The 20,697-nt window shown below is 39.7% G+C and overlaps 1 protein-coding gene across 2 annotated transcripts in view; it reads left to right on the top strand.

Annotated features, from left to right (window-relative positions):
* Positions 1-20,697, top strand: part of cobl.L (cordon-bleu WH2 repeat protein L homeolog) — a 212,109-nt gene that overhangs the window by 1,283 nt on the left and 190,129 nt on the right. For both annotated transcript variants that reach the window (XM_018266224.2, NM_001086177.1), the window contains 1 exon segment: positions 2,113-2,269. In XM_018266224.2, coding sequence (XP_018121713.1) covers positions 2,241-2,269 — 29 coding nt within the window. In that variant the 5' untranslated portion in view covers positions 2,113-2,240.

The raw sequence follows: 20,697 nt of genomic DNA, 5'->3' as shown, positions 1-20,697 counted from the left end.
TTGTAGACCTGTAGCCAACAATGACAAAAGCTTAATAGGCAATAGGGAGTTGCAGTTCAGCAACAATGCAGATATGACAAATAAAACAAATTACACATTTTTAAGTTGCTCCCCAGTTGTAAAGATATACAAATTAGGCACAAAGAGTTGTCATTCTTTTCCCTTGTATATTTCTCTCTAACTTGAGCTTCACTGCCTTCTCAGTTCCTCACTGAACCAACACCGTGTGGGTCTTACATGTCAACTACCACCATGAAGGGCAAGACTTAGTAATCTTTCCCCTGGGAATGAATTCTTCTTTTGACAGTTACTCTGCAGTCATTGCCAGGTTTTATTGCTCTAATGGGCTGTAGGATGTATGTGAAACCTGTTCCTATGTGGGTTCACAGATTTGCAGGTTTTAGGGGCCGATTCACTAACTTCGAGTGAAGGATTTGAAGGTAAAAAACTTTGAATTTCGAAGTTTTTTTTGGGCTACTTCGACCATCGAATGGGCTACTTCAACCTTCGACTACGACTTTGAATTGAAGGATTCGTAGTAAAAATCATTTGACTATTCGACCATTCGATATTCGAAGTACTGTCTCTTTAAAAAAAACTTCGACCCCCTAGTTCGCCATCTAAAAGCTACCGAAGTCAATGTTAGCCTATGAGGAAGGTCCCCATAGGCTTGCCTAACTTTTTTTGATCGAAGGATATTCCTTCGATCGTTGGATTAAAATCATTCGATTCGAAGGATTTAATCGTTCGATCGAAGGAATTATCCTTCGATCCTTCGATCGAACTATCTGCGCTAAATCCTTCGACTTCGATATTCGAAGTCGAAGGATTTTAATTCCTAGTCGAATAGCGAGGGTTAATTAACCCTCGATATTCGACCCTTAGTGAATTGGCCCCTAAATGTGGTGCTCCAGCATCAGGTAAGGTTTTCAGGTGTACTATAAGTCTTTGAAGAATTAATTGCAGTGTCCATACTCTCCAATAAATCCCTTTCACTTGCACTATAAAAAGTTCTAAATGGAGTAATATAGCAACGAATTATATATCTCATTACCTAATAGGGCTAAGAAAATCAGTTCAGGCACAGAGCATCAGACCCAGGCAAATCACAAGGCACGCCACAGAATTAGTACATTAAAAGAAATTAAATAGCGTTGCACTGACACAGGACTCCAGTCTATAACAAAAGTTCGTGTGTGTGCTGGCAACAAATGTGCTGACAAACTGGCAATGGAAACTGTTTTGGAATGCTTGTGGATATTTCCTTCTTTTATGTGGACACCATGATCCCCCAGTTTGCCTTCTTGTTTTCCATTTGGCACTACAGTTCCTGACCTGACCTACAATAATCTATTTATCAACAGAAGTGAATAATGTACATGCCACAACGTTTGAAACGAAAATTGTTTGTTAAGTACTAAAATAACTTGTTTTGCTAAATAATTCTATTATTTCTGGAAATGTACAGTATAAATAAAATAATAACAATAAAATAAAAGAATGTACATTACTCGGTAGACTATTGGATGTTATTTTATTTTGGTTGGGCTATAAGAATATTGTAGCAAGGTTCATAATTCCATACGATAATATAAAATAAAGGAAGAAACCACACAAAATATTGCACTACAAAAATTACACTGGGACAACATATAGCTGTGGCCTATAGCTAAGGCTGGTTATTCATGTAAAGAGCCTGGTTTGTCCAACATGTCGAACTTTCATCCACTTGTGCAGTACCTTCTGTATGGTTTATTCATGCATAGGTCCATGAATCGTAACATATAAATAGTTTTCTCATTAGGTGTCAATTTACATATGGAAAACAAACTGCATAGGATACAGAGGAATTATGAGAAAAGATACTAACTGTAGGGTAGCACAGTCTGGGTGATTGCCTTGTTTTGATGGCTGCAACTTTTTTTTGTACAAGAATTCAGCCACCCAAATATCTGGTGTGCATTTTCACTTATTTTTCCTTCCCATTCTGATAACATGCTCTAAACCCCCAAAATAAGCTTACTTATTTACCCACTGAGCCAGTCTAGACCCTATAGCTTTAATTAAAAAAGTCATTATTTTTGCTAATTCCTCTGTCTTATGTAATTTCAGCTAACGGATGTACAATTTCTCACTAAGGAACTGAACAGACTGGTTGTGAAGAAAAGATTAACATGGTGATTGTTTACTTTGGATATAAAATAAGGAATAATACTTGCTCTTTTTAACTAAAAGTAGCCATGGAGACTGCACTCAAACCACCTACTGGGTAAGTACCACAACTGATTCCTTTTTCTCTTTTTCTCATTCTCGCTGATTTATTTTGCAGCTTCAACTTTAATGCTGTAAAGTGATTATGTATATTTGATGTGTTCTTAATGAAACATAAGTGCTAACATATTGGTCTTGAGAAAGAATGATTCTAGCTAAGTAATAATATTGCATTTGACAATATTCAATGTTTTAAAAAAATCCTCAGCATATATTCTAAGGAGCGTTGCAAAGACATATGTAAGAATTTACAGCAACTGTTCTTTGAGCAACAACCTTTTTGCTGTTTCTCCTGTAAAGTTAATACTGCATAAATATTATATGTCTGTTGATTTATATTGTTGCTGTAGTGAAAGGTATAGGTATTTCATGAAACATTTGAATTCATTAAATTAATTAGTGCAAAGAGTAATAATATAAAAATGTCATATTTATTGTACAGAATGCAAAGATTTGTAGTATAATTACATTCAGCCCAATTATAAAGCAAATATACCCTGCAAATTCTGGGGGGTCTAGGAACTTTAAGTATTAGGAACTATAGAGATCCCACTGGGACTTTGACTAATAAGCAGCTGAAAATGTTTATGTAGGCGATAGCTCATATAATTTTTTTATTATTATATTATATAATAGTATTATAAATAATAGTATTATAAATAGAACAATATAAATAGCCAATATTATTCTGTAATAAGTAGTTCATCTAAATAGTTAAATTATTTCATGTGCTTATAAGTCATTTAATTTGTGGTCAGTAGAATTTATCTTAAAGGAGAATTCAAAACATTACCAAAAAAAAGAGCCTGCAAAGGGGAGCTCACAAAAGTTATTTAATTCTAGTGAGAGTGTTAGGAAGGCCTCTCTGAGCAGGGCACAGCAGAAAGAATACCTGCCTGTGTTAGGAACCCTCAGATGTACTGGGGGTGCTGCCTGCCACTGCAAGGAACAGAGGGAGCTTGTGACCAATTGACTTGAGAGCCTGAAGTGACAGAGAAAGCCAGGGGACTGAGAAATCCCCCCAAAGAAGTATTGTGAGTACAGGAGTGACCCCAACCTATGTGTTTTTTTACTGGTAGTCCACAATGGGCCCAGTTTACTGAGGAAACTCATCAAATGTGTGAAGGTAGCGCCCACTGGGCAGGATGTATTATTTATGCTGAAATGGTCATCCCTGTGTATAAATAAACTGACTTAAAGTGGAAAAAAAAGTGTCTGTTGTGGATCCCGTAAGCTTACAATATGTAATACTCTATCATATAAATTTATATATAAATTAAGCAAGTTACATAATTTTGTGTTACCCAGCTGGCCTCTTTCTTGGATTAGACTTTGATTGGTTGCACTTACACACCCTTTTGCTGTTAGTGATTTAGATGGTGCAACAATCAGAGGGATGGTTGGTGAAGTTGGGTGCAGCCCTCCTTGGTAGCACATGTTTTGTATTAATGCTCCCTGTTTCTGTTTCATATAAAAATTCAAACTTTATAGAAAAGATGTTTTGCTTGCATGATTTTCTTTAAGCATAAGCAGCATGTAGATTGGATGTCTTTGGGGTACTTGTTTGCACATTTTGGATGTTGCCCAGGTAACATCCAGAATGAAAGCTGAAGCTCTTTATTTTGTTAAGAATGAGCTTTTCTTTGCCAAAGTGCCTCCCAATGGTGATCTGCACAGTAGCATTTACTTGCCACAAAAAGCATTTATTTTTAGTCTCGTAGAAAATGGGTAGCTTTACTTTTTCTTGGCTTAAACCTCAATCACCTTGCTTCTGATAAGGAAATGTAGCTTGCTTGAACGAGTAGAACAATGCAAGGTCAGCCACTAGGGCTTACAGCTGCAAAGGAAATAGTAAAGTGGAAAAAATATATTATTTTACACAAAATGTTAGACATTTTTATTACATTTATTATAAACAAGCACAGTTATTTGTGTCATGCTACAGTACCAGATTCTTGATGTACTATGTTGAAAATGATTGGTGACTGAAGTTATCTGATATGATTTTAAAAACCTAAATTAAACAAACTGTATTGTTGTAATTATGTGATTCAACATACACTATTTATTCTACATAAGTAGCCTCAAATTTAAGTGATGGTTTCTTAAATATAATAGAGAGTGAAATCACTGTTTAAACTAGTGTTTAATGTAAAAGGTTGCACTAATTTATAGTCTTTTATGCTTAAGGTTTTACAGGGGTCATTTAAGAAGACCTTGGACCCAAGTGCTAGAACACTAAAGGTGGCCATACACGGGCCGATAAAAGCTGCCGACAGACCGTGTCGGCAGCTTATTGGCCCGTGTATGGGGGCCCCCGACGGGCTTCCCCGATCGAGATCTGGCCGAAAGTCGGCCAGATCTCGATCGGATGGGGTTAAAAATCCCGTCGGATCGCGGCCGCATCTGTTCCTTGATGCGGTCCCGCGATCCGACCGCCCGTTTGGCGAACGCTAGGATCCGATCGTTGGGCCCTAGGGCCCACGATCGGATCAGCCCGATATTGCCCACCTCAAGGTGGGCATATCGGAGGGAGATCCGCTCGTTTGGCGACATCGCCAAACGAGCGGATCTATCCGTGTATGGCCACCTTTAGGGGAGCAAAAGCACAACGCTACTACTACTACTAGTTTCTAAGGACATAAAATGTAATTAAATATAATATTAGCACAAATAGAACACTCCGCACTTGCAGATTGTCTTTTTGACACATATATAAGCTTTATAAGCTCTCCGTACCAACCCAAAATGGTTTTCATTAACCTTTAATTTCAGCAATTATAAATTAGAGCTTTTTTACTGTACATTGAATAAGTTACACAGTGGAACAGTTGCCCTTTCATTGCAGCTTGTGAATTTAGTTTGGTCAGATTTAGAACAACTGTTACTATGTGGGGCTGAGGGTTCAGTCTTTGAGCAAGTTTCTCAGCACCCTTTGGTCTCAGCAGCTGCACTGCAAACTTTAGATTACTATTTATAAATGCTAGTCATTTGTTGCATGTTTGAATAGCAGCTGTACACCATAAAATATGGGTCTAGAAATGCACACATACACACAAAAAATCGAAAGACGCAGTGTAAACATTTGAACGTAAACAATACATTATTATTTTTTTGTCTTGTATAATATTTCATTGAATAATTTCATCCTTGTTTATCTGTGTTTGCTACTATTATTACCCATAGCTCCAAATACTAAATAGATTAAACATGACTTTTTTTTATTCTTTTTTTTGTAAACAATACTTTGTGCATAGCATTAGTTTTCTTTCAAAGTGAGTCCCAGGTTCAATCTATTAATTGATCATACTCCTGTAGCTTATAGCGAGGATAAGAGTAAAGGAAAACATGGGTGTAACACTTACCTCATTGGAGCTTTAACTTTGTAAATATGCAAAGCATATAAATATGCATCCACAACTTTTACTGTAACTTGCCTTCAGGTTCCCCCCTCCCCATGTTTAGGCTTTTTACATGTTCATCTACATCACAGTAGGGGATATAGAATAAAATAGAACTCAAATTTTACTTCTACCCTCCTAGGGAATTCATAGGTGGAGTTTGGATTTGGATATTTACTCTTGTTTTATTAAATATGTACAGTAATTACCTGTCTGATTAAGCACACAGGTTTCCCAGAGTGCAGATTTGTTTATATTGGATTGTTGTACCTCCAAGCAGATAATGTTCAGGGCTATTGCATCATGCAAGATTTTAGAAGCACGCATTCAAAAGAGTTATCTAAGCATATCCATTGACTGCTGATTGTATGTTTTATTGACACAGATTTACATACATGTAACCATTGTAATGATAAAAGGAATGTCTACATATTGTAACATAATTGCTTCAAAGTAGCATGTTTTCTGCAGTTACATGCATAAGTATGGGATAGTGCTTGGCTTATTGTTAATACCTCAGCTGTCATCAACAGCATCTGCCATAAGCAAAGTGTTGTTGCACATTTCTTCCAAAGGTATGGAGTAAGAAACACCTGAAGGGGTTCACCACCCAAAAACATTGAACAAGAATATAATTCTAAGTAACTTGCCAATACCGTAATAATGTACAGAAATTGGAGTATATAGCAGCTTCCACCAACAAGAAAAGCACAAAAATGGTGTGCAGGGTCAAGGATTAATGATAAATATTTGAAGGACAGGAAAGAATGACCCCCAATTTGCACCACCCCATTTATTATTCAGTAAGTCCCATGACAGGAAGTGAAACGTAAAACGTAACCTTTATTAAATTAGTTAAAATCGACCAAGGTGAAAGGGTTAATTTAAAAATACAAAAAGGAGGAGCACATCATTAACTGCATGCAGTAATCGACCCCCCACAAACAGCTCTAATAATTGATCATATTCAGCCTATTGAGATCATAAAGAGCATATCATTCGTGGGATGGATTGCATCATGTCCTGTATATAATGACAACTATAGTGGTACTCGGTACCCAAGGGGTTAACACACTAGTATGTGCAGAAATTATAATATGAGCAAGAACTGTGGGCAATGTTATAATTGAACCTCCACAGTATCCGCAACACCCTGTATATGACAGAAGTGTGAAAGCCAAAAGTCTGTCCCAAAGGGTTAACTAATCGGCGTTGCCCAAGTGTGACCACTAAATTGTCTTTTAATCGTCCTACCACGGTACACCCCCCAGTATTGCTGGCGGGTCCGCGGTAAGGTCAATTGCGACGCAGGAAGAACTTTAGTTGCAGTAAATGTGCTACCTGCCTAATTGAGCTAAAAGAACTGAGAGGCGCCTGACGCGCGTTTCACTCGCACCCGCGAGCTTTGTCAAAGGCAATCTGCGGCGCGAAGAGGAGTGCATCTATATATAGGTACGGAAAAACCGTTACCGTTCAAATCAGCCAATGCGCATCGGTCTAAAAGTCATCAGCCAATGCGCACACTACTGGAGGCTCATAGGGAGGAGCGAGTACTGCTCATTCAATGTCCCAGTATCCGCCTATCTGTAGCTAACGTGCTGATTGCAATACAAAGTATCTACTTGGATTGTCAGTGTTTAAGGGAGAGAAGTTGGCAATTTTATCGTTACTTTGTTACATTTCCCTTAAGCACAGTAACAAGTATCAAATACCAGAGAAATGGATATTTATGTATGATTAGTCATAGTAGATTTAACCTAGTATCAAAACTACCTCCTAGTATATTCTTATCAAGAACAAAAGGCCATCCTAGACTGCATATCAGAGAGCAAGGAAAAATCAAGGATTTTTTTATATAAAAATATTCATGGTAATACTCTCATTCATACCATCAGGGCCCATGGCATGCATGTTGAAAATCCACTCACTCTCTTTGGCCAAGAGGGATGATTCCAAATCACCTCCCCTAATTCCAAGAGATATTTTGGATAATCCTGTCACTAGAAGACCTTTACTATTATGGTTGTGACATTCCAAAAAATGTCTGCTCACTGGTGGTAGTTTCTTTTCCAATTTGATCCATTCCAATGCCCTGTCAATGCTTGTCACATGTTCTAGTACCCTTTTCTTCAAGGCACGGTTTGTTTTGCCAATATATATTTTCCCACAGGGACAGGTCAGCATATAGATCACACAGTCAGTATTGCATGTAAAGCATTGAGTGATGTTGTGTCGTTTGCCAAACCTATCAATGACCAATGATTCATTGTGCATATATCGGCAAGCTTTGCATTTCCCACATGGGAATGTGCCAGTTCGTGTTGTTTTATTACTCTGTTTACGGAAATGGCTATTGACCAATCGATCACGAAGGTTGGGTGCCCTACGACAACATGTCAGTGGTCGTGGTCCCAGTGCATTTGATAGAACTGGATCTGTCAATAAAATGTGCCAATGCTTCTTAAGTACGGAATCAATATATGGCCATTGTTTACAGTACGTACTGATAAAACGTACTGTCTGCGACTCTTGATTGACAGGATTCCTGGTTCTATTGAATAAACTATCCCTCGGAGTCCTAAGGGCCCTTGTGTAGGCTTTCCGAATCAGTGTCAAGGAATAACCCCTAGCTATCAAACGTGTGGTAAGTTCACTGGACCGTGCCTTAAAAGTGGTAGTATCCGAACAGTTGCGTCTCAACCTAATGAATTCACCTGTTGGAATGCCCTTCTTGGTGGATACTGAATGGTGACTCTCAAAGTGTAAGATGGAATTGGTGGCTGTGGTTTTCCGAAATAAATCGGTAGAGATAGAACCATCATCATTTAATGTTAGAGTGATGTCCAAAAAATCAATACTACGATTACTGATGGTATGTGTTAATCTGACATTCAGGTTATTATCATTCAGTGCCAGTAGAAATTCATTGAGTAACTCCTGGTTACTAGTCCATAGAAATATCAGATCATCTATGTAACGGTACCAGGATGAAATAAAAGGTGTAAATCGGGACATTTTATCACCAAAAACCCAAAAAGCCTCCCACCAGCCCATAAAGAGGTTTGCATAGGTGGGTGCAAATGCAGCACCCATCGCAACCCCTCGCACTTGTAAATAGAATTTCTCATGAAACACAAAAAAGTTATGACTAAGGCAAAATTCAATTAGATCGGCCATGAAATCAATATATTCCCTGTCCCAATCACTTTCTGTTTCCATGAAAAATCTTGCTGCGCATAAGCCATTTTTGTGCGAGATGGAAGAGTATAATGATTCCACATCACAGCTGACCAAAAGGGTACCTGGATCTGCCTTAACATGTTGGAGTTTGTGTAATAAGTCTCCTGTATCTTGAATATAGGAGGGAAGGTTCACAACAAATCTCCTCATTTTTGAATCGATATATTGGCTAGCCTTCTCACACAAGTTTCCATTACCCGATACAATCGGTCAGCCAGGTGGTTTGGAAATGTTTTTATGCACTTTCGGCAGCATATAAAACGTTGGGGTGACAGAAAATACATTGAGCAGGGCTTTGTGTTCGCCTTTACTGATAAGCCCAGTCTGATGGCTATCTGTAATGAGAGTGTTATACATAACTCTGAATGCAGTGGTCGGATCTCCATGTAATTTATGATAACATTGGTTGTCATTCAATTGTTTTAGAGCCTCTGTCAAATACATGACTCTTGGCCAGATGACTACATTCCCTCCTTTATCAGAGGGCTTGATGATAACATCGTCCCAGTCTCTGATTTGTTGTATAGCTGAACGTTCAGCTTGTGTCAGATTATCTTGACCGGACTTAGGCAGATTCATGAAGTCTCTCATAACTAATTCACCAAAAATATTAACCGCTGGGCAGATATTTTTCGGTGGCATGAATCGGCTTTTGGGTTTCAAGGTCTGTGCTGGTTCAGTTTGTTCAGAAATTAGATCTTCTAAATCAAGGACTGCTTGATTGAATAATTCATTTGTATCGATCGACTGAGAAGATGGATTCATCAAATCATATGGATTCATGGGATCCAGATTGGAAGATAATGGATTAAATGTGGTTCTATTATTTACATTATCATCTTTATTGAAATACTTCTTTAGTAGGAGTTTGCGGCAGAAAAGAAAGAGGTCTTTGTACAGGGAGAAAGAGCTAATATCAAAGCTTGGGGAGAAAGATAAACCCTTGCACAGGATTTCATTCTGGGTAACCGTGAGAACATGATCACTCAGATTTATGACATTCAATGTCTCCGGGCCCTGTACCTCCTGTTCTCTCCCCTTTCCCAATGGTTCTGTCTCGGATAAGCCCATCTGTCTCGATTTCTTAGCTCTCTTCCCCCCTCTCCTGATTCTCTTCTGTTGCCTAATCCTAAAAAAGGTTCATCAATCCTATTACTGTTGGAGGGGTTAGTCTGCTCATCAGCTGATTTTTCAGAAGCTGTGAAATCACTTTGTGAGGTCTGTCTCATATTCCCCGTTTTTCGGCTCCATTTATAAATGGTCCCTATGGAGTAATCATTCATATCTCTCATATACTTTTGTTTCTTTTTGTCAATAGTTTCTTGCACTGCTCTATCGATCTCTGAATTGACCCTGGTCATACGTAACAGAAACTGTTCATTCTGAGAAAATTCTGAAATTTGCTTTTCTAATTCACTGATCTTAGCCGTCAAGTCTTTAACATTGCGGTTCTCATATTCACAGGCTAAGGACAGGAGTTGCATGGAACAATTGTGTAATACATCCTCCCACATGCAAATTGGGGGTCATTCTTTCCTGTCCTTCAAATATTTAACTTGCCAATACACGTTCATTGCAAATGTCCAATGGATTTAAAGTTATTTGTAAATATAATTGCTTTTATAAGCAGTGCAGGAGTAGGATTTGTTATCTGGAAACCAGTTATCTGGAAAGTTCCAAATTACAAAGAGGCCATCTCCCATACACACCATTTTAGCCAAATAATTCAAAATTTGAAGGGAAAGCAATCCTATTGGGTTTATTTAATGTTTAATTATTTTTTAGTTGACTTAAGCTATAGATGCAAATTATGGAAAGTCAACTTATCTGGAAAAGCCCAGGTCCCGAGCATTCTGGACAACAAGCCCCATACCTGTATCTGTCTGATTGTTTACATTCTCTGTCCACCTGGTTTTGCCTCCTGAAACAATGTGTTGCAATGCAGCAGACAAAAGCTGATTGATAGACCTTACAAGAAAAGTGACTTGTGTTTTTCTAAGCATCAGACAACAGAAACAGATGAACAAACTAGGGATGCACCAAATCCACTATTTTGGATTTGGCCGAATCCCTGACTCCTTCATGAAAGATTCGGCGAATACCGAACCAAATCCTAATTTGCATATGCTAATTAGGGGATGGAAAGGAAAAAGTGGGAATTTTTTTACTTCCTTGTTTTGTGATGAAAAGTCATGTGATTTCCCTCCCCTAATTTGCATATGCAAATTAGGATTTGGATTCAGTTTGGTCAGTCACGAGGATTCAGCTGAATCTGAATCCTGCTGAAAAAGTCTGAATCCTGGATTTAGTGCATCCCTAGAACAAACACTGATTTTAAATTGAAATTACATTTACAAATAGCTTTAGAACCGCTGAAATTATTGGAAAGTTTTTAGAATTACATGCGAAAAAAACTATTTTTGGGTGGAAGAACACCTTAATGGGTGTTTTGAAGTTATTCTTTAAGCATATTTGCAGTCAATACACTATGCCATCAAGTACCTCACCATGTCCCTGGTTAAGCACAGAGCTGCCCACACTTTACTATTCATCTAACACTTGCTACTCTCTAAACTCCATGCTATAGAGCAGCTCCTAATTATGCTAATTCTAGTCTTTGCTTGTTAAAAAGGCTGCCAGGGTGACATCAATTACTATAGTTTTGGTCTGCAGCAGTGCTGTCCAACTTCTGTGGTACTGAGGGCCAAAATTTTACTGGCCTTTGTTACCACAAGAACTCTTAAGATCGTATCCACATTAACGGTGGTAGCACACCAAAAAACCAAATGGTTGGTGCTCACTGCAGGGAAATCCCTCATCACTCATATGTGAAAAATTGAAGTCATGTTAAAATATACCCTTAAATCTATATGCCTCCTCCTCCCCTGTGGATAATACAACAACCCCCCAACACATGATTAAACACCTTAGGGGCCCTTAACAACAATTTCCAAATGCTAACAAATCCCAAGAACAAATCCCTAACAGGCTTACATTCCACAGGTAGCGTAGGGCAAGCAGAGAATGGCACAGACAAGCAGCACTGGGCAAGCAGAGAATTGCACACAAGCTGCACTGGGCAAGCAGAGAATGGCACACACAAGCAGCAATGAGTAAGCAGAGAAAGTGAAACCCAGGACAGTGCATGCTGGCAAAGGGTGCATGACAGGGGCGGGACAAAACTGCCTGGCAGGGGATTAGCAATGGGATTAGTGACGTAGTTGGGGGGTGGAGTTGTAAAGTGATGTGTAGCACTAACTGCTAAGGAGGGCATCCATTTTGGAAGAAGAAAAGGAGTCCCACCCTCCCTCCCTTGTATTACCCTTTGTGCTAGTTGTCACAATTGTGGCCTGGGTAGTGGGGCACAGGATAAGTTGATGTGGAATGGTGAGTATTGGGCTGACTAACCAAGAAGTGATGAGAGGGAATAGCCCGTTGTCACAGCCGGGCGGCGGGTCCCTGGCAATGGGGAGAGTTAATTAAGTGGAGTTTTTACCAAGTTGGTTAATGGAACTTGGTTGGTGGTGTTCCTCTCTAAGAGCGGTGGTCTCTGGGAGGGTATGTTGTATTGGGGGTAGCATGCAGTCCTGCGTACCCATCATGCTAGAAGGCACAAGCGGCTGGTGGCTTAACGATTGCATGCACCTAATTGGGTCCATTGCCAGGGGCCTTGCAGAGGATTAAAAAGTTAATGGTATATCACTGTTCATATTTGTATGTTTATGATGTTGTTCATATAATTGTTATTGATATATGTGTTATCTACTGTTAAATAATCTGTTGTGCAATAAAGCTGTGGACAAAAGACTCCAACAAATAAAATGTATGGTGAGCGAGTTGGTTATTCCTAGGCCAGTTTGGGGGAAAAAGGCAGGTATTTGTCCCTGCCCATGTCATGGCACACACAAGCAGCACTTAGTAAGCAGAGAATGGCACACACAAGCAGCACTGGGCAAGCAGAGAATGGCACACACAGGGAGGGAAGGCAGAACAGAGCAGGAGACAAGGAAAGCTATCAGTCTAATATGTACTACATACAGTGACACAGTGCTGGTGCCCCATTAGCATTTTGAATAAAGCTGGCCATAGATGCAAAGATCCAGCGCCGATTCGGACTTAAGCGCCGCCTGAGGCGGCTCCTGCAATGCCGCCCCCCCTCGCCGACTTACTTGTCGGGAGGGGAGGCAGGAACAATAATGCGGAGAGCGCAATTGCGCTCTCTCGCATTAGTAAAGCCGAATTTCCGGTTTAAAAACCGGAAATTCGGCTCTTAAAGGTGCAGGGGCGGCTTTTTGCCGCCCCTGGAAACCGCTTCGGCGTTGCCGCCTGAGGCGAGCGTCTCAGCTCGCCTCATTGGCGGCGCGCCCCTGCAAAGATCCGATCGGACTTTCCCATCTCCCGACCCGCCACTAACCATTCAGATCAAAGTCTTACCAGTCAGATTAGTTAAAGAACAGATCAGCAATGTTCTGCCCCTGACAGCAATCGTACAATATCTATGTCCAACCAAAGATAGTGACAGTCTCCCAATGAAAATCGTACGATCGGCAATACACGCAGAGATATTATCGGCAGCCGACAGAAATGTTCTAACCTGTCCGATCGACCAAACGACCGAAACGAAAAATGTCGGGACTCTCCACACACATTTCGAAAATCGTACGAATCCTCGATTCGTACGATCAGATCTTTGCGTCTATGGCCAGCTTAAGGTGTGAACAGGTGAACAATGTGGGCAGTTTCAGTCGGGTCTCAGGTGTGAACAGTACAGGGCTTTAGGATATAAACAATAGAGGTGTCACAAGTGTGAACAATACAGGGGGATCACAGGCGTGAACAATACAGGGGATTAGTCTGAATTTGAGTCTTAAACAATGCAGGGGCCAGTTTATCTCTGTAGTGATACCTTTTAAATATTACATATGGTAAACAGACACAGCATCTGGGGGGCCACAGAAGGGGGGTCTACAGCATGGATGCAAGGAGACGGTGGGAAAAAGAAAGTAACCTTTATTACTATTCATTGGACAGTGTAACTTGTAGCAGGTCTGTCTTTCAACTACATTCTTTGTTAAATGTATCCCTTAAAAATATATCAATGCAAAAAACTAATTTGTATGGGAACAGTGTTTTAAAAACATAGACAAAATTAACTCTATAAACATACCAGAGATTCCTAATGAAATGTGCATTAAATATAAAGCATGTGAAATAAACAGAGAGCAATCACAGTGAGGCCTGGTTTGTTGTTGTGTATAATGCTCATTGGAAAGAACATTGTATTGAAATAAAACCATGCCCTGTAGACAGACAAACACTTGCCTACCTTGTAACATTGTTACAAGATATTTCTAGACACACATGCCTTTTTGTTCAGTGAGCCAGCTGTACATTTAACAGTTTCTGTATGTATGACACTTTCTCTAACATGGAGTTTACGGTTTGGAACAGGTCAAAAAGGCTTTACTAAATAGTTTCTATTGTTACTCCATTAAATAGGGCATAATTACATACCTAAGTGCAACAACCGTGGCTTACCACTCATTGCAACAACAGTACAAAAAGAAAATTAGTAATGGAGCTTAGTATTTATTTAGCTCCATTGCTGTCCTTAAAGGGTTGTTCACTTTTATTAGCGCCAGTACAAAGGAGGCGGTAAAATTGTGCGAATGTTCTGGCGTTAATTTTGTCGTTAGCACATTTCGCTGTTTAGTAAACCGGGCGTTAATGTGTATGTAGCGTTATTTTCAGTGAATGCGATAACTGGTGAACAATTATTCTTGCGCAAGAAAATTCGCAAATTTATATTTACCGCAGGTTAGTAAACTGGCGATAACATATTTGGCGAAAATTCTGTCTATATATTGTGCGAATATTTTTAACACGCTTTAGTAAACGGGCGCCTTAGTATGATGTAAAGAGTGATATTCTGAGACAATTTTCAAGTGGTTTTCATGTTTTGTTTTTTGTGATTTCTGAGTTATTTATCTTTTTATTCAGCAGCTCTCCAGTTTGCAATTTCAGCAATATGGTTGCTAGGGTGCAAATTACCCTAGCAACCATGCATGATATCAATGAAAAACGTTAATAGGAATAGTGAGGGTCCGAATAGAAACATGAGTAATAAAAAGTAGCAATAACAATATACTATATGTGTAGCCTTACAGAGAATTTGTTTTTTTTAGATGGGGTCAGTGACCCCCATTTGAAAGCTGGAAAGATTTAAAAGAAGAAGGCAAATAATTTAAAAACTATAAAAAAATAAATAATTAACTCCGAGTAGGACTACACGTCCGTTTTCTGAGCGATCCGACGCGCTGCAACAAATCGCATGCAACGGAAATAAGGTAAGAGATAGAAATATCGGATGATAGCACAGCGTTGATCCGACGCGACACAACTGTCAGATGCAGCGAGCATGCGTTTTGTCGCAGCGCATCGGATCGCGTCGAAACCGTCCATGTAGTCCTGGATGGAAGTACCATCACTCGGCATCAACTTGGCAACAAACTCTTAAAAAATCATTACACAGCTTTACAAATAGTGTATAATTGTGTTAAAGTGTCAATATATGCTGTATTTCAATGTAGTTTTTACACATCAGTATGCATTATATTCTGTCAATACTTTGAAAGCATCAGTGAAATATCTATTGCGGCAATGTAATAAAAGTTGCAAAATTTTGTAGTAATCTGTGGTGGCCAATTAGTAACATTTACTAAAATCTAATTGCTTGCCATATTATGGGACCTGGTTCAAACATACTGATTTTAATTTAATTTCTTTATAGGACCCATTTAAAGATCACATAGACACAAGTATTAGAGCTCTTAGGGGCACAAAATTGCACCTCTGAGGACCTATTCCCAGAACAATTGCAATTTCGGTACAGGTTGTGCTCTCAACCTTGTGCAGCCTCTAGTGAAAGGTGTAAAATGCAGTGATGTGGGTGCAAGGCAGCCCTATACTGCCATGGCAGGTGGTAAGTATAGGTATATCCTTGATCTCAAACCAACTCACTGGAACATAAGGAATTTTTACAGTGACCCGGAAATAAATACAAGCAAGCAAAGTGGAGAAAATTGTCACTTTCAGCTCATAAATGAACCCCTGGATATTAAAATTAGTAAATAGTTTCTATAGCCAGGATTTTATAGGCTAATTTTCTTTCCTGCTTACTTAGAAAAGAATCCTCAAATAGCTGACATTTTGCTAGCAGGTGGCAGTACAGGTATGGGATTTGTTAACCAGAAACCTGTTATCCAGAACGAATTACAAAAAGGCTGTCTCTCATAGACTCCATTTTATCCTAATAATCTAAAATTTTAAAAATTATTACCTTTTTCTCTGTAATAGTAAAACAACACCTTGTACTTGATCCCAACTAAGATATAAATAATCCTTATTGGGAGCAAAACCAGCCTATTGGGTGTATTTAATGTTTACATGATTTTCTATTAGACTTAAAGTATGAAAACCCAAATTATGAACATATCCATGATCTGGAAAACCCCAGGTCCTGAGCATTTTGGATAACAAGTCCCATACCTGCAGTTGGTCCTATTATACTTTATTTCATTACAGAGCTCGCATATTACATACACACCAACTTATTTGGTTAGTAACATGCCTAAACAAATAATACTTCAAAAAACAAATGGTGCTGTTACCTCAAACAAACTGCGAAAAACTTTTAAGTCGAAACCTTGTGATGCACCTCCGCCGTGTGTGCTGCTGAATAGGTCCACAAATATAAACTTTGCAAGGATCGATCAAGACTGCAGGTTAAATGCTCAAGCTTAGTGTTTATTGTTTAACAAAACATGTTTCGAGTCTCGTAGGACACTAAGCTTGAGCAGTTAACCTGCAGTCTTGATCGATCCTTGCGAAGTTTATATTTGTGGACCTAACCAAATAATGGTTTAATTTCCCCACCACAAACATTAGGGTCAGTTTCATTGAAGCTAGAGAGCCACCCAATAAGTTTTCAATCTGTGAAATGAAACCAGAACAACTATGTGCAACTGAACTCAGGACAGCTGTAATGCATTTGGGCTATATTTATGCAGCCCACTAACAGCAGGTATCGTGTGAATAGCAATGGTGTATGTATGACCATCTTAAAGGGGGGTCTGATGCACACCCTTTTTTCCGGCCCAGGGGCTGTAGGGTGGTTCAGCCACTGGTGAATAGGGTTACCACCTTTTCTATCTGAAAATACTGCAACAGACAGGTACTGGAATGGCCACAACTAGTGGAAGACTGGAGAGGCACGTGCCTAGGGCGGAAAAGTGGGAAAGAGCACTGGGCACATACCTCTTCTGTTGCATATCCCTAGTCTGTGTCCTTGCATACTCATCATTCACTTTCTCCCTCACCATGTTGTCACTGAACTTGTTTGCTTGTTTGCATGTGCACTCACTCATTAACGTGCAGGGGGAAAGGTGGTCGCCCGGCTTGCCTAGGGCGCCCATTTGCCTTGGCCCAGTTCTGGTTGCAGGGTAATTTAAAGAGAGTTGGGATTAAGGTATATTGGTGTTGTAACCTGGAACACCTTGCTTTAACCCCCGTAGTAATAATAAAGGACTCATGGACCCTGATTCATATTTTAGCGCAGGCAGTCTCCTTACCAAACACATACATTCATGACCCCATTAATTTTATTTATTCTGAATTTTCTAGTCACCTATCTCCTTCAGGGCAATAGTTACTATACTGTTTATCCAGAGAACAATCTCCTTATAAAAAGTGCCCACCACCAGATACTTTTGGCTATAGCTGTTCGCAGAGCTGTGTATGAGCTCAGTATGTGTCCTTGAGTGTTTGTTTGGTCATGGTATGTGATTACATGTGCAAAAGAGAGAGGGCATAGTTTCAATGTGTGTTTAATATAGCTTAAATACTGCTGATATAAATAAAGATAGGGATCGTGTTGTATGAAAGTTAAGGGATGCCTGTTGATCCGAGTCCCTGTATAATCTAGCCAGCCTGCTGAAGGGAAGCTTTGTCTGTTGGGCACAAACAAAAGTGAATGGGAATGGTATGAGAGGGGAGTTTCCTTTCCCTTGCCCTCTTAAGGGAGAAGAAATCCTAAACCAGTTCCTGGATTTGTGGCTCATTTTAAGCAAAGTGAAATGTACCTGGGAATGCTCTAGAGAAAACAGAAGAAAGTATGAAAAGGTAAATCACTTTATAGCTAGTTAAGGAAACAAACATATGGCTGCTGTTTATTTGTGCTTCAGATGGGATTGCATTGTGATTTTTGAGTACTGACTCCTGATACAAATGCACACCAGTATTTATAATCCAAGGGAAACGTGTAAAAAAAAATTGGATTTCACAATGTAATATTACAGTTATTAAACAGTGAATTTTAATACTGCTTTAAGACATTTTTAACGGTGGCATATTTACTCTTTTGATGGAAAAATGTTTTTTTCCGTTTTAATGCATACACTGCCTACAGTCTACTGGTTGATGGGTCCCTAAATATTTTTGCTGATTTGGAAAAGCTACTGTATGTTAAAAGGAAATTGTTCCTTTACAAAGCAGCAAAATGTTTGCACAAAGGAAAATTACTACTGCGCAGTTGCATAATAGATGCAAGTGTTTCTATTGAAGCAGGAGAACCCTGGAGCAACTGCCACCTCTGTAGGTAGAGGTAGTTTCAGGGTTCCCAGTGCAGGATGTGTCAACAGACGCAGCATACATGTGGGAAGTGATGCCAACTGAACACATTCTTAATGCAATTGTGTCCAGTCTAATTCATATGATTCAAGCACAATTGCATCAGGTGTAATACTGGTATACTACTACTATAAAAGTATTGCAGTATAGTCTATGCTTGCAGGTTATCTCACTGTATACCAGAAGCCCTGGTTTAAGAAACTGCACAAAGAGACACACTTTGCAGATCAATTGATGGTGCAAAATAGGATCAAGGAGTTAGGGTGTTCAAGAGAGTCAAGGGATAGTTTTTGTTCTCCTTTAGGGCAATAGCACACAAGGAGATTTGCCACCCATGGGAAATCTTGCTACCCAGTGGTGTAACTAATGGAAGTGTGGGAGGTGAGATCAAACCTGGGTCCGCACCCACTTGGGGTCCACTGGAGCCTTATAACAGGCAGCAGGGCAAGGTGAGTCTTTTCAGCCCACTCACCGGCAACACACCAGTGCGACATTTCTGTGTGTGGGAGGTGTATGGGTGAATAGTCACACCAAGTTGCTACCTATGGGCAAGTGTAAAACACTTTACAAACACTAATCCTGGATAATCATGAGATAATGCCTTTTTAGAATATTTGCCACATGTAAAGTTTCTTACATGTGGTGCTTCTAATGAATCCATATGACAAGGTATTTTCTGTCAATTTCTCTCACAGGACCAGCGATTTCCTAGTTGGCATAAAACTTTTAGACCTAAAACAAGTGGGCAAGGTATCGCTCATGGGGGCATGGCCTGGTATGTACTTTTTGATTCTCAGATATTGAGAAGCATACTACCCACAATATCATCACACTGATGTTGGGCATTGTTGTATAATGCTTTTTGTAACCTCTTTGTACAACCCTTCTGCTGTTACTTTGAGGAAATATTTACTGACAGCTTCATATCTGCAGCTTTCCGTGACCCTTTTGCTAGCTCCTTGCCTGGATTGCCTTATCGACAGCTTGAAGACTTTTATGTATCCCCATCTGCCTCCCAAGGTTACAGCATTTATTTGTTCTGCCACTTTCTCTGTATTATCTTAGCTACCATAAAAACACAAGTGTAAAACACAATCGGTTGCTCAGGTACATAGAAAGTCCTTCCAGTTTTACTTATGGGCTCTCCCAGGCACAGGATGCTATGGGGGAAAGTGATCAAGGCAACCAGCTTGTAAGTAGAGATGTCGCGAACTGTTCGCCGGCGAACTTGTTCGCGCGAACATCGGGTGTTCGCGCTCGCCGGAAGTTCGCGAACGTCGCGCGACGTTCGCCATTTTGGGTTCGCCATTGTTGGCGCTTTTTTTGCCCTCTCACCCAGACCAGCAGGTACATGGCAGCCAATCAGGAAGCTCTCCCCTGGACCACTCCCCTTCCCTATAAAAACCGAAGCCCTGCAGCGTTTTTTCACTCTGCCTGTGTGTGCTGAAGAGATAGTGTAGGGAGAGAGCTGCTGCCTGTTAGTGATTTCAGGGACAGTTGAAAGTTTGCTGGCTAGTAATCGTTTTGATACTGCTCTGTTATTGGAGGGACAGAAGTCTGCAGGGGTTTGAGGGACATTTTAGCTTAGGTAGCTTTGCTGGCTAGTAATCTACCTTCTACTGCAGTGCTCTGTATGTAGCTGCAGTGGGCAGCTGTCCTGCTTCTGATCTCATCTGCTGACTGCTGCAATAACAGTAGTCCTTGTAAGGACTGCTTTTATTTATTTTTTTGTTGTTTTACTACTACTACTACTACTACTATAAGAGCCCAGTGCTATTAGTCTAGCAGTGTTGGGGAGTGGGACTGGTGTGCTAATCTGCTGCTCCTAGTAGTTCAGCAGCACCAACTTTAATTTTTTTTTTTTAATATTCATTTTTTTTTTATTTTACTTTTTTTTATTTTACTACCGCTGTAGTAGTGTATAAGTTGACCTTTTAGGCATTATTTGCCCTGTAGGCATTATTTGCACACTGTTTTCTTCAACCCGCCATCTAGCTGTGTGACCTTGTTCACATTCTGTCTAAATATCCATAATATTACCGTCTCCAGAAAAAACACCGGAGTGACTTTTTTCAAGCAGCCATAATATATTTTACGT

This window comes from Xenopus laevis, chromosome 6L (genome assembly GCF_017654675.1).
Source record: "Xenopus laevis strain J_2021 chromosome 6L, Xenopus_laevis_v10.1, whole genome shotgun sequence".
NCBI lineage: Eukaryota > Metazoa > Chordata > Amphibia > Anura > Pipidae > Xenopus > Xenopus laevis.
The sequence above is the reverse complement of the archived record's forward strand: the minus strand, read 5'-3'. Positions and strand labels throughout refer to the sequence as shown.